At 40.0% G+C, this 15,519-nt stretch overlaps 1 protein-coding gene across 8 annotated transcripts in view; it reads right to left on the bottom strand.

The window, feature by feature from the left end:
• RAPGEF4 (Rap guanine nucleotide exchange factor 4) overlaps window positions 1-15,519 on the bottom strand; it is a 334,349-nt gene that overhangs the window by 35,795 nt on the left and 283,035 nt on the right. For all 8 annotated transcript variants that reach the window (XM_025274782.3, XM_025274777.3, XM_044933735.2 and 5 more), the window contains 3 exons: window positions 2,709-2,859; window positions 889-977; window positions 148-178 (listed from right to left, as the gene is read on the bottom strand). In XM_025274782.3, coding sequence (XP_025130567.2) covers window positions 148-178; window positions 889-977; window positions 2,709-2,859 — 271 coding nt within the window. The remainder of the gene's footprint in view (window positions 1-147; window positions 179-888; window positions 978-2,708; window positions 2,860-15,519) is intronic.

Here is a 15,519-nt window from a genome sequence, read left to right on the forward strand (position 1 = left end):
CACATGCCTGAGAAGCAGAGTCAAGAAATAAAGAAAACATATTTTGTATTTACAAAGACATCACTGTCACATATTGCGATGTTTTATTTCTGGAGAACTGTCAGTCTACAGGGCATAATTAGAGAATCCTGATCAATTGCCACTGACCTTCTTTTGTGGAGCCTTTGCATCTTCTGAACTACGAGAAACAGAGAAAGCACATTATTTAATACTGTTGGTACTACTAAATGGCTTCATTTGTATATAACTTTAATCTTGTGTTAGAAATGAAATCACAGCATCCCTTCAGGGGGCAATTTGAGCCTCCTTATTTTAACACCAAGAGGCCAAAGCACAGAGGGGACAGCTAAGAGATCAGCTTTTGTCCCAGGCAGATCCCTGGTCTAAGTGAGGCTAAAAGCCGGGATTGCTCACTCTCAAAGTCTATCTAGTAGCCAGTATTTAATCAGTGGCTCAAAGGACAGCATGTGCAAACCCGTGTTTCCACTTAGAGGACGCAAGTATTCACCATTAACAGCTTTGGCAGCATAACGTGAATTTCCCAGATAAGTAATTCTCTTCAAACTTTGCTTAAATGCCACTGACCGCTGTGGTGTTGGATTCCCTGCCTTGAACCAAAGGGACCCAGGTTTACTGAGTCAGACGTCCAAGGAGGATCTCTGGCTCCCCAGGCTTTCTCTGGGCAGCTGTCCAGTGCAGAAGGCAGCTGGGCAGAATCTCCACCCTTTTGTCATCTGGCCTGACTGCACCCCCTCGCCTGAGGCCCACACCACTCAAATCAGCTTTCACCCTTTGTGGGGACAAAGGACTTTTTGGATGATGATGTGATTGAGAGTCAGCAGACACTTACTTGGTGAAAGCTCACCCCAAAGCCAAGCCCTTCCTTACATTTGCTTGACAATCTTCTCCAGCTCAGGCAGTTGCTCCTTGAGGGTGGCAAGCATCCGGGCATCATCTGATACAGACACATAAAACTCCTGTAATTGGCAAAGGTCACAGGCTTTTAACAAGAACTGCAAAAGGTACATAATTCTGCAAAGAGCAACAAAGACATGTCCCTATGTCATCTGCCTCCCTAGCATCTCCAGACCATGGCTTCATGGACTAGGGACAAATAAGAAAATGTTACAGCATGTCTAAATTCAACATGGCAAGTGAGAAAAAAATTTTGGAAACTGATGGTAGTGATGCATGCGTTCCATTGTGAGTATAATTAATTCCACTGAATTGTACACTTAAGAATGATTAAAATAGCAAGTTTTATGATTGCTGTGTTCTACCACAATAAACAAATTTAAAAAATTTAAATCGCAAATGAAGTGTTTATATGATATTTATACAGAAGGCAAAGCAACGCAGTGTTCTGGAATGGGTTATTTTATAGTCTTTAAGAGCACTTCTTTCACCTCAATCTTTTTTTCAGGGGAATTTTAATATTTATTTTGAATATTATTTTAGTATTTGTTGTTTATTTAATATTTACTACTAGTCATGGTTAACTGTTGGTGGTAAAAGTACAGCCATGGTTTTCAGCACTGCACTGAAGTTTTGTGGAGTTTATGTCACTAACTCAGGACTCCTCACTGATGTCCTGCGATGGTTCTGCCCACTGAGCAGCAGAGTCCCTGCCCAGCTTTGTGCAGGGGCAGTGGGCTCCCCAGCAGAAGCCGAGAGCTCTGGCAGCAGCAGCATCACCATCATTCTGACTCATGTGCAAAATGGTCCTTTACTCGAAGCAATGGGTAGAAGCCATAACCCAATGACCCAAGTGACTATTATTCCTCTACATCTTCAAAATCTTTCATTCCATAGTCTTGAGGGACTCTCATCATCCACCTTTCCTCCCAGCCTCATTTCTCTGCCTGCCAAATGATATGACTAAGAAGGAGTGAGTGGGGATGTTTCTTTTGGATAATTCATTCTTAAACAGACAGACTGATAAAGCTTGAAACAGAAATCATGTTGCCTTTCGTCTGCACAGAAGTAAGATCCTCATCTCAGTTTCTGAGGATAGAGTGAATCATTAAGGATTAAATGCTCACGTCACTGTTGTAACGTGGGCTGGAGCCATGGGAAGGAAAGGGAAGTTCAGCTTAAATCAGTGTTTACAAAGTAAATCATGGCCCTTCAGAACCACTTCACTGGCATAAGAATTCTTTAATAAAGTTATCTGCTCCATTGTACTCAAAAGCATCACCATTTGATCTAGTAATCCGACTTCTAGGAATAGAACCAAAAATAGACCTATTTGTACAAAAATGTTCATTATGCTCTTCTAGGAAAGTAAAAATGGAAATGATATATTCAACAATATGGGAAGAAATAAATATATCTGTGGCATAGCTACTCAAAGGCCATCAGAAAATTTTATTAGACTCTACTGACATAGAAAAATCCTTACATAAAGTAGAAAAGGCATCCTGTGAAATGATGGGTACTATGTTGATTATAACTACAGAAAATATAACAAAGAAAGCAAATAAATGAAAATACATCAGAATGCTACTACCAGTTACTGAATTAGACTGGCAGGATAATGGATGATGCTTTTCTTTATACTTTTCTGATAGTACCTTTCTGATGAATGAACATGTTAACAAAGTCTAGAGTTTGCGCTTACTCTGTCTCTAGGGAAGCTGCCATGCCTGTGGGTGGTCCCTGTATTGTAGAACAAAGACACACTCTTGGAAGGGATGATCCCCACCTACCTCCAGGAAAGCCATGGCCACGTCATCCTCCTGTAGGATGTCTCCATACATGGCAGCCCACTGCAAAACCAGGCGGATGACTCGCCTCTTGTTGTTGAGGGCATAATCCATTTTCTCTTGTTCTGTACCTTGCGAAGGCTGTGCATGGTAAGTACCAAGGAGTCAAGGAAGAACATTTAGCCATTTCTCTGTGCTACAAGCAAAGGTAGAATGACAGATCCCGGCTCCAGGAAGGCCTTTTGGACTGATGGAATTTCTTCCTTAGGCCCTCAAGAAAAGCCCCACCTGCCTAAAAGTTCTGGACCAAATGCATACAAACCCAGCAGACTTTGCCTTGACAGTAGCCCAAAGAATTAGACTTGCACGGCTCTACTGGACTTGTGTGTTGATAAGGATTTTTGTTGCGCCTAGCTTTGGCTTTCGTCATATTCCGTGCCTTCCCCTTGCACTGCCTTCACCTCTGTGGGTGGTAACGCTTCCTGCTGTTGGGCCTCACCAACTCTCTTTGGCTCCCACAATTCTGGACACATCTCTATAATCCCTCATTATATGCACTTCAGTCAAACCCTTACAAGTGGGTACCTGGTCCTTCTGGAACTGTGACTGATATAAAAAGTACACGGGAAGGAAGTGAGGCTGAAGATAGATAAACTCACTGAGGGTTAAGATGAGGAAACCTTCCTGCTATATCCGTCTTCTGGTGAGGGACTCAGACACACTTTTTATGCATCCTTTCTTCTCTTGTTTAGAGCCATAATTTAATTCACATTGGCTTTTCATGCACGAATGGCTAGTCATCCTAACTATAAACTCTTTGAGGCTAGGTTAATACATTATTCTTCTTATATTCTAAACCATGCCTAGCACACTGATGCTTACATGGAAATTTTACCCATTAATACAACAGATACTTGATAGAATGTCTACTCTATGTGTCTTGTGAAGGTCCCTGCTCTCAGTTTACATTCTTTTGTGGATTACAGTAGAGAGAACAGAATATGTGATCAAGAAAGAGTTTAGATTAGCCATACCATTCCCTTTTTAAGTAGTTCATATTATAGACAATTCATTCATAAAACAATTTCCTCTTTTTAACTGGCACTTGCACACAGAGTACCTCAGTTAAGCCCTACTTTATAGTCTCGTGATGAAAGACATTGTTCTTTTTCTACAAGTTAGTAAACTTGACAGTAAAGGAGTGTAAACGACCAAGATTACATTGTGAGTTTTAAGTCCAAGACTGGTTTTAAATCCAAGACTCCTCATTCCAACTAGTTTAGTCCCCATTACACAATATCGCCAGGCCTCATACCTGGCTACAAGACTGAGCATGTCCTAGCTTACAACCATGACTTAAAAGAAAACTGTCCCATGGCAGTGCTATACTTGGGAGCTAAACCAGTCAAGGGCCTTTTCTAAAGGGACTATAAATAATGATCAAGGTAAATGACAGAATCTTAAAGCAAAGGTTTACTGAATGTAAATGGCTTGCAAAGTGGCTTTCATAAATTGAGCACAGGATTCACAAAAAAGGAAAATTGCTCAACCTGTATTGCTACAATTCTCTTTGAGCTTACAATAACACAGGGAAGAAAGATCACTTTATGTGAAAATTATTTCGTTTCTGATTAACCCTTTGATCTCTTGCTTGTAGGCACGCATAACTCAGTTTTTCTTTCCAAAGAACTGTAATGCTGGTCATTACTAAGACTTTTTAGAGTACCTTGCAGTATAGTCAGGCACGTGGTGGGTACCAAATGGGTAATTGGCTGATTGAAAACCATGTATTCGTTCATCTACAAATCAGTAAGAGAGAGAGAGACTCTTTTCTACTTGTATGAGGCTGAAATGTTTGAAATATCAAAATGATAGCAAGATGATATAATTCTAACTTTCTAGGTTACCTTGACTTGGATCAAGAAAGCAACACAAACCCCTGTGTACTGGATCCAGAAACATCAGCTGCACACCTGTGGCTAACCTAGAGGGCTTTAGTGTAGAATGCCTAAATTGTCATTGTCTCTGTGGGTCAGGCAAAGGTTCTTCTTGTCTTCTCTCTTGCTGGGGAAATCTGTCTTTTGTCTACAGTAAAAGATAGAAGAACACAACTGGAAGGATTAACATGTTTAACACCTCAAATGTGTGTAGAGCATTACAGTTTATAAGAAATATGTTCAATGTGCTTACATGATCATGTAATGCTCTCCACAAACCTGAAGGGTAAATATTTGCAGATGAGGAGACTGAGGGTCAGAGAGGACTTCTGCCAAGGTTGTTCAGTGAGTAAATGGCAGGGCTTACAAATCCAGACAGGGGCTCTTTCCTATCACCACCCTCATGGCCCAAACAGTGCCTATAGTGACTACACACTAGTGCTCAGGTTCATGAAATTATTAGGAGTAATTGCATCTGGGAAGCAAAAGTCCTAATAGGAGAGATTTCTCCTCCTCTCTCTTTTCCCTCTCTCTCCCTTCCTTAATTTTTTGTTGAAGCTCCTAGCTTTCTAGAGATGACTCAGCCGGTCCAATCCTGAAACCAAGGGCTGACTGCCTGCCGCTCTTCACGTATACTCCATAGCCTCCTGGAGCTAGAATTGACTGAATCCAGTGGGACCAGGAAGAGGCTTTCCCTTTTTTCTTGTGAAAGTTACATATGTTTGCCTCTGGAAATAAACAAAAGGAAGCACTGATTTGTTTCACCAAGTCTTACCTTTCCTCTTTCAGGTACATATTTAACTGAGATGGGATGGGAGTTAATAGCACTTTTATAGCTGAATCCAAGTATGTGCTCAAGGATTCGGCCCCTCCACAGACAACATACCCTTCTATTCATCAACAGTCTGCTGAACCCGATTCTCAGGGGACACAGACAGGACTTTACATGTAATTGATTAGATGGTTACAGGTGAGGTACTAGGGCTTCTGTTTATCCCCATGACAATCTATCCAGATGTTTAGAACATTTATGTGATTTTTAGATTTTATTTAACTCCTACAAAAAACAAGTGGAGAGAGAAAAAACTATATTCCCTTCAGACAGTAATCAAAGAATAAAGAACATCTCACCAGGCCCCTTGTCTCAATATGATGTCAGAAATGCACCCTCACGAGTAACATTTCAAATAATATGTTAATAAATTCACATACATCAGAAAGGCTCCAGAAACCATTACTTTTTGTGGCTAAAGCTGGAGTAATAATGTGTTAACCATTTGATGGAGAAAGTCCAATGTAGAATAAAAATCTGAGTCTTCTCCAGCACAAATAGTAGCTTAAAAGGATTATTAATGCATACCACACACATTTTTAACATATGAAGGACACTATTGAAGATACATACTTAGTTAATGTCTATTTCAAGAGTGGATTCAGTTCAGTTCAGTTCAGTCACGCAGTCGTGTCTGACTCTTTGCAACCCCATGAATCGCAGCACGCCAGGCCTCCCTGTCCAACACCAACTCCCAGAGTTCACTCAGACTCACGTCCATCGAGTCAGTGATGCCATCCAGCTATCTCATCCTCTGTCATCCCCTTCTTCTCCTGCTCCCAATGCCTCCCAGCATCAGAGTCTTTTCCAATGAGTCAACTCTTCGCGTGAGGTGGCCAAAGTACTGGAGTTTCAGCTTTAGCATCATTCTTTCCAAAGAAATCCCAGGGCTGATCTCCTTCAGAATGGACTGGTTGGATCTCCTTGCAGTCCAAGGGACTCTCAAGAGTCTTCTCCAACACCACAGTTCCAAAGCATCAATTCTTTGGTGCTCAGCCTTCTTCACAGTCCAACTCTCACATCCATACATGACCAAAGGAAAAACCATAGCCTTGACTAGACGGACCTTTGTTGGCAAAGTAATGTCTCTGCTTTTCAATATGCTATCTAGGTTGGTTATAACTTTCCTTCCAAGGAGTAAGCGTCTTTTAATTTCATGGCTGCAGTCACCATCTACAGTGATTTTGGAGCCCAAAAAAATAAAGTCTGACACTGTGTCCACTGTTTCCCCATCTATTTCCCATGAAGTGATGGGACCAGATGCCATGATCTTCGTTTTCTGAATGTTGAGCTTTAAGCCAACTTTTTCAATCTCCTCTTTCACTTTCATCAAGAGGCTTTTTAGTTCCTCTTCACTTTCTGCCATAAGGGTGGTGTCATCTGCTTATCTGAGGTTGTTGATATTTCTCCCGGCAATCTTAATTCCAGCTTGTGCTTCTTCCAGTCCAGCGTTTCTCATGATGTACTCTGCATATAAGTTAAATAAGCAGGGTGACAATATACAGCCTTGACGTACTCCTTTTCCTATTTGGAACCAGTCTGTTGTTCCATGTCCAGTTCTAACTGTTGCTTCCTGACCTGCATACAAATTTCTCAAGAGGCAGGTCAGGTGGGCTGGTATTCCCATCTCTTTCAGAATTTTCCACAGTTTATTGTGATCCACACAGTCAAAGGCTTTGGCATGGTCAATAAAACAGAAATAGATGTTTTTCTGGAACTCTCTTGCTTTTTCCATGATCCAGCAGATGTTGGCAATTTGATCTCTGTTCCTCTGCCTTTTCTAAAACCAGCTTGAACATCAGGAAGTTCACAGTTCACATATTGCTGAAGCCTGGCTTGGAGAACTTTGAGCATTGCTTTCCTAGCATGTGAGATGAGTACAATTGTGCAGTAGTTTGAGCATTCTTTGGCATTGCCTTTCTTTGGGATTGGAATGAAAACTGACCTTTTCCAGTCCTGTGGCCACTGCTGGGTTTTCCAAATTTGCTGGCATATTGAGTGCAGCACTTTCACAGCATCATCTTTCAGGATTTGAAATATCTCAACTTGAATTCCATCACCTCCACTAGCTTTGTTCATAGTGATGCTAACAGTGGATTAGTAAAGAATATAAAATATATGATAATCTAATGATTTATTATCAAGAAATACATGTATAGAATAAGAATAAGGTCATGGCTCATAATATCATGACAGCTAGATTCTGCTAAGAAGCAATATGGCTACTCGAATTCATGGGGAAAAGAATCACAGAAAGATAATATAGTTCTAGTATCTGATTCTCGTACCTCATAAAGTGCTAGGTTAAAGTCTGTAAGAGATTCTGGAATTATTCCTTGAATTGTTATTTTCAACACAATTAAGAAAAAGCCAGAATAGTCAAAGTGGCCACCTCATATACTAAGGTGATTTCAGACGATTCACAGACTCATAGAATCTGAGTTGTAAAAGTCCTTTGATTTTTGTCTCCTTTAACTCTATTATTTTATTTTTTTAAAATATAAATTTATTTTAATTGGAGGCTAATTACTTTACAATATTGTATTGGTTTTTCCATACATCAACATGAATCAGCCATGGGTGTACATGTGTTCCCCATCCTGAACCCCCCTCCCTCCTCCCTCCCTATACCATCCCTCTGGGTCATCCCAGTGCACCAGCCCCGAGCATCCTGTATCATGCATCGAACCTGGACTGGTGATTCATTTCACATATGATATTATACGTGTTTCAATGCCATTCTCCCAAATCATCCCACCCTTGCCTCTTCCACAGAGTCCAAAAAACTGTTCTACACATCTGTGTCTCTTTTGCTGTCTCGCATACAGGGTTATCGTTTCCATCTTTCTAAATTCCATATATATGCATTAGTATACTGTATTGGTGCTTTTCTTTCTGGCTTACTTCACTCTGTATAATAGGCTCCAGTTTCATCCACCTCATTAGAACTGATTCAAATGTATTCTTTTTAATGGCTGAGTAATACTCCATTGTGTATATGTACCACAGCTTTCTTATCCATTCATCTGCTGATGGACATCTAGGTTGCTTCCATGTCCTGGCTATTATAAACAGTGCTGCGATGAACATTGGGGTACACGTGTCTCTTTCCCTTCTGGTTTCCTCAGTGTGTATGCCCGGCAGTGGGATTGCTGGGTCATAAGGCAGTTCTATTTCCAGTTTTTTAAGGAATCTCCACACTGTTCTCCATAGTGGCTGTACTAGTTTGCATTCCCACCAACAGTGTAAGAGGGTTCCCTTTTCTCCACACCCTCTCCAGCATTTATTGCTTGTAGACTTTTGGATCGCAGCCATTCTGACTGGTGTGAAATGGTACCTCATAGTGGTTTTGATTTGCATTTCTTGGATAATGAGTGATGTTGCAACTCCACCATTTTAGAGGCAAAGAAACATGTAGAGTGATGTGAAGTGATTTTTCTGAAATTTATCAATGGAATTCTTAGAACTAAAACTCAGTTCTCTTACCTCCCTTTCCAGTACTCTGTTGACTTCTCTATGTTATTGTGTGTCTAATATTATTCTTTCTTTATCCAAACATACATTATGCAGCAGAATTAGGTGACTTAGCATTTTGTTGGATAATGGAAAAACCCATCTGAGATATAGAACCTATCCCCCAAAGCCCTCAAAGAAGACAAAGCACATATAGAAGATTAAGATTTAATGGTTGCAGCCTTTGCGATCTGAGAGCCAGGAAGGCAGGATCCCGAGGGTCTGAACTAGACCCTCTCTGCTATAGTTTTAACCACTTCTCTTGTCCAATGCCTGTTGCTTTAGAAAGCAGTGTTAAAATTACTGATGATTCAGATCCTAACTTGAGGTTTCTCATTATGGTAATAAGACCTTTCACCTCCAAGAGCATTAAATCAGAATCCTTCAGCAACACGGATGGACCTACAGATTATTATATTAAGTGAAGTAAGTCAGACAGAGGAAGACAAATATATCACTTACATGTGGAATCTAAAAAAATAAACGATACAAATGATTTACATACAAAATTGAAATAGACCCACAGAAATAGCAAACAATCTTATGGTTACCAAAGGGGATAGAGGAATGGGGAGAGAGAAATTAGGAGTTTGGGATTAATGTGTGTGTGTGTGTGTGTGTGTTTTGGTTGCTGAGTCGTGTCCGACTCTCTGTGACCCCATGGACTGTAGTTCACCAGGCTCCTCTGTCCATGGAATTCTCCAGGCAAGAATACTGGAGTGGGTTGCCATTCCTTCTCCAGGGGACCTTCCTGACCCAGGGATCAAACCCCGGTCTCCCACATTGCAGACAGATTCTTTACCATCTGAGCCACCAGGGAAGCCCAACATATTCCCTGGTGGCTCAGATGGTAAAGCCCAACATATATATATATATATATATATATATATATATATAAAATAAATAAGACCTACTATGTAGCACAGTGGAGAAGGCAATGGCACCCCACTCCAGCACTCTTGCCTGAAAAATCCCATGGACAGAGGAGCCTGGTGGGCTGCAGTCCATGGCGTCGCTAGGAGTTGGACATGACTGAGCAACTTCACTTTCACTTTTCACTTTCATGCATTGGAGAAGGAAATGGCAACCCACTCCAGTGTTCTTGCCTGGAGAATCCCAGGGACGGGGGAGCCTGGTGGGCTGCCGTCTATGGGGTTGAACAGAGTCAGACACAACTGAAACGACTTAGCAGCAGCAGCAGCAGCATGTAACACAGGGAAGCATATTCAACATCTATTAACAACCTATAATGGAAAAGTATATGAAAAAGAAGAATATATATATATATATATATATATATATATATATATATATATATATATATATATATATAAAACATGCTGTGCTTAGTCACTTCAGTCATGTCTGACTCTGTGATTCTATGGACTGTAGCCCATCAGGCTCCTCTGCCCATGGAGTTCTGCCATGCCACATTGAACCCGTATTCTTTACCATCTGAGCCACCAGGGAAGCCCAAGAATAATGGAGTGGGTAGCCTATCCCTTCTCCAGGGGATCTTCCTGACCCAGGAATTGAGTAGCAGTCTCTTGTACTGCAGGCAGATTCATTACCAGCTGAACTACCAGGGAAGCCTATATATATATATGAATCACTTTGCTCTACACTTGAAACTAAAACAATACTTAAATTAACTATTCTTCAAGAAGAAAAAAATGAAAAATACAAAAAACAGAATCCTTAAGAGCAGGAACCATGTCTTAAACTCATCGTGAATCTCTGCATTTCCTAATAAAGGATTGGGCACATGAAACATAAAAAGCCTCGAATGTTTACCTTAAACTATTCAATGACACTGTTTGGAGTGCTACATATAATAGTATTTTCTTATACTTCTCCCCCCAACCCCAATCCACAGCTCTTTAAAGTGAAAGTCACTCAGTTGTGTCTGATTCCTTGCGACCCCATGGACTATACAGTTCATGGAATTCTCCAGGCCAGAATACTGGAGTGGGTACCTTTCTCTTCTCCAGGGGATCTTCCCAACCCAGGAATTGAACCCAGGTATCCTGCACTGCAGGCAGGTTCTTTACCAGCTGAGCCAAAGGGGAAGCTCTTTAAAGGGAAGCTCTTTAAAACTATCTAAATTACCTTTAATTCCATTTTGTTGAGATATTAAATACAAATCATAGATATATTCTAAATAACTTCATATTCAATATCACCAGGTTAAGTCTACAACAAATACCAACTTCTGGTATATTTTTTAAATAGAATATTTCAGTTATTGGGTACTTAGTCTGCAGGCCCACAGGCTTTTAGAATGACTAAATCTTCATTGAATCAGACCAACTCCTTTGACATCACAAAATCATGGATGAGGACAAACTGGATCTGTTTTCAACGAGGTATTTGGGCTGGGACTCAGAAGAGGTGAAGGCCACAGAGCCTTTCTACCCCGCCAACAGCAGGTTTAATATTCCATTGAGTCATTTTCCTCATGCCGGCTCTGCTGTTCAAACACTATAATTATTTCATATATTTTTACCTAGTTATTATCTTACTCACCACAGGCACCTGTAATTTTTCTGTATTTTTTTTTTTACTGCTCATTTACTTATTCTTAATTCAGCTAATAATGGTTCCATGTATTAAAATTATCATGGGGAAAGTAAGTGAAAACCTCCTAGGATGTAGAGGCAGCAGATTCATTACAGCCTACAACAGGGAATAAAATATTATGTATACTTTTTGCAGTAAGTACATGCTAATTATGCAGCTATTTATAAAACACTTATCAACATTCAAACTGATACTCTTCAATGTTGTTGTTTTTTAAAACCCTGCTTTGCATGCAAGATCTCTGCTTGAAGCTGAAAACAAACTTTGGGGGTCATCTGCCCACTGACTCAACAAAGCTTTGCTATATTCTTTACCTTATGCTATGTCCATCTCGTGGTGTACAATCGTTTGTTTTTAGAGGGGCAATATTTATAAGGGGCTTTAAGGTTTATAATGTACTTTCACACACATAGCCTTATTTGATCTTCACAACAACCTGGTGAGGAGGGTAGGGCAGGTGTAATTACCCCTATTATACAGGCAGGGTTCAGAGAGGTTAAAGATAATTGCAAGTCATATAGCTTAAAGGATGTAGGTTTTAAACACGGGTCTCCTGATTTCAGAGCTCTTGTTCTTCCCACTGTATTATGGGCCTCGTTACTACCCAGCTTGCCTTTTGAAGCACCTTGCCTCCCCCATCTTGAGCACTAAGTCTGTTCCTTCCTTGATGCGATGTGTGCTTGGGAAGTCAAGTTCTGGAATTAGACCACCTGGGTTCATCTTGCAGCTTCCCCACTTTTCTGTGAGACCAGTCTCTCCATCAGTAAACTTCCTAGGATAGCTGTTGAGGAGGAGATGAGGCAATACTGGTGAACCATGTAGAACATATCTCAGACATACCAGCTGCTCAGTTAAAGGTTACTGATCATCAATATTATTACTGCTCTACCTCTGGAAATAATTCAGAATCTGGAAATGGATGGTTTTGGAATTCTTCACAAGACCTGGCATTCCTGGGTTGATCTCTGTTTGTGTGTACCTGTTAACTTGGAGCTCACAGAAGCTCTTCCTACTTCTTATTTTCTTGCTCAGAATTTTTTTTTTTTCTCACTAATTTTCAGAATTCTCTGTTTTTAGAAGTCTTTAGTTCTTGGCTATTTTTAGTTTTAGGCAGGGGCTTGTACTCATAGCACAGCAGCTAGGACTTGGTCTAACGCAACACATTGCTTAGGTTCAAATACTGTCCCAACCCTTGTTTTTGTTGGTGATCAGTCGCCCAGTCGTATCCTACTCTTTGCAACCCCATGGACTGCAGCACGCCAGGCCTCCCTGTCCCTCATCATCTCCTGGAGTTTGCCCAAGTTCATGTTCATTGCATCGGTGATGCTGTCCAGCCCTCTCATCCTCTGGCGCCCTCTTCTCCTTCTGCCCTCCATCTTTTCCAGCAACAGGGACTTTTCCGTTGAGTCATCTGTTTACATCAGATGACCAAAATACTGGAGTTTCAACTTCAGCATCAGTCCTTCCAGTGAGTATTCAGGGTTGATTCCCCTTAAGATTGACTGGTTTGATCTCCTTGCTGTTTTAGGGACTTTCAGGAGTCTTCTCCAGCACTACAGTTCAAAGGCATGAATTCTTTGGTGTTCTGCCTTCTTTATGGTCCAGCACTCACAATCGTAAGCAACCACTGGGAAGACCATAGCCTTGACTATATGGACCTTTGTCGGCAGAGTGATGTCTCTGCCTTTCAACACACTGTCTAGATTTGTCATCGCTTTCTTGCCAAGAAGCAATTGTCTTCTGATTTCATGGTTGCAGTCACCATTCGCAGTGATTTTGGAGCCTGAGAAGAGGAAATCTACCACTGCTTCCACCTTACCCCTTCTATTTGCCATGCAGTAATAGGGCTGGATGCCATGATCTTAGGTTTTTTTTTTTTTTTTCTTTTAGTCTTAAGCTGGCTCTTTCACTCTCCTCCTTCACCCTCATCAAGAGGCTCTGTAGTTCCTCTACACTTTCTGTCATTAGAGTGGTGTCATCCACATATCTGAGGTTGTTGATGTTTCTCCTGCCAATCTTGATTCTGGCTTATACTTCATCCAGCCCGTCATTTCTCATGATGTGCTCAGCATACACTTTAAACCAAAAGGGTAACAGCAGAGAGCCCTGTTGTACTTCCTTCCTGACCATGAACCAATCAGTTGTTCCATACAGGGTTCTAACCGTTGCTTCTTGACGCACACACAGGTTTCTCAGGAGACGGGTAAGATGGTCTGGTATTCCCATCTCTCTGAGAGTTTTGCAGTTTGCCATGATCTACAACCCTTACTAGTAGGTAACTTGGAGCACATTATTTATCTGCTGAGTCTCACTTCCTTAATGCAAAAAGAGTACACATCTCCCAGTGTTAATATGAGGCTGAGAAAGATACATATAAAATATTTTGTAGAACATCTGATAATATAGTCATTTTCTTTGAAAGAGGATACTACGTTCATAGCATCATCAAACTAAGCCTTCTTATTTGAAATAAATTCTCAAATTGTATATCTGCAGGACTAAATTGCTCTCATGGTGATACAGAGATCAAACATTTTTTTTCAGAAACCAAGTAAGGGACTAGAATGATAAAATTTGGCTTCAACAGAATTTAAGCTGACAATTTTCCTTAGAAATGCAAAGAATATCCCTAAAAACATGGCTTTAAGAATCTGATACCCTTTCGTAAATCTTGGTTTACTAATTTTGGTTAGTGTTCCTCTTAGAGAATCCAAGTCAGCTTATAAAGAGAACATCCCCAGATCATATTCACAAAGAAATAAGAGATGGATACCCTGCCTTTTCAATAAGGAAACCTATTGTATTTACTCCGTATAAGGCAGTTTTAGCTAAAACTTAGTGTTCAGTAAGCATTTGTGGAATTATCTGAACAAAATGATGGCATTTTATTTGCATATATTGATTTCAAGAGATCTACAGCATATACTGGTAGATGAAAGAACACATATTTTTACAAAGCATGTATAACATGATCTCACATACATAAGATTATACGTGTATATAATTTCTGAAAGATTTTTCATAATTCAATGGTGAGATATCAGGTGAACTTTGTTCTCTTTTTCTGTAAATTGAATTTTTCACAGTGAGAATGTTCTATTTTTAACGATGACCAAGCCATCTATATTTAGAGAAATTATATAAAAAAATTAATGGCAGAAAAATGGCTCTGTTTGTTTAGTAACAAACATACATAATTATTTAGAGTATGACCCATCCTTATGTTTCAAAGCATATATCTAAATGTATGGGAAAAAGACTGAAAGGCTACATATCAAAATGTTAACCACAGTAATACCTGGTAAGGTTATAAGGGGCAGGGGGTTAATTTTCTTTTTAAAGACGAACAGAAAATTGAACTGTATTTTAAGTGCAGATTTTTAAAAGATTAAAGAAACTAGAGATGAAAAGTACAGAAATTGAACAAATATAATTTAAGAAACTCATTATAAAGCACTTGTATTCATCAGGCCAAATCATGTCCCAAGCATATCTAATGAATAGAGTCTCTCTCATTAGCACATAAAAGGCCTGAAATATTAATGTTAAACAGAGTTCCACCATCGTCTCCTATGCTAAAAGCAAAATTGGAGGAGACGCACAATGTGGATTAAGGACAGAACAGATGCCAGTGGCTCAGAGCTCAAGTCTTTTCTGTACTAGTAATTACCTTTCTCTGAGCAAATCATAATTTTTCATTATCCTAGTTTATTGATTTGGAAAAAGAGCAGTGAAAACACTGACTTCTTCATAGGGCTGCTATGAAAAGTCACATATATTAATAAGTACTTTAAAAACACACAGCCAAATCAACGTGCTTAATTTAAGTGCTTTAATGGAACGCAGTTAAGTATTTTACTATCCCTAAATCCCATAACAACATGGGTATTAGCCCACTTGTTCAGTTTTACATTCTAGCTCCCTGTCACATGAGGACATGATGCTAAACAGT

Source organism: Bubalus bubalis, chromosome 2 (genome assembly GCF_019923935.1).
Source record: "Bubalus bubalis isolate 160015118507 breed Murrah chromosome 2, NDDB_SH_1, whole genome shotgun sequence".
In the NCBI taxonomy this organism is placed as follows: domain Eukaryota; kingdom Metazoa; phylum Chordata; class Mammalia; order Artiodactyla; family Bovidae; genus Bubalus; species Bubalus bubalis.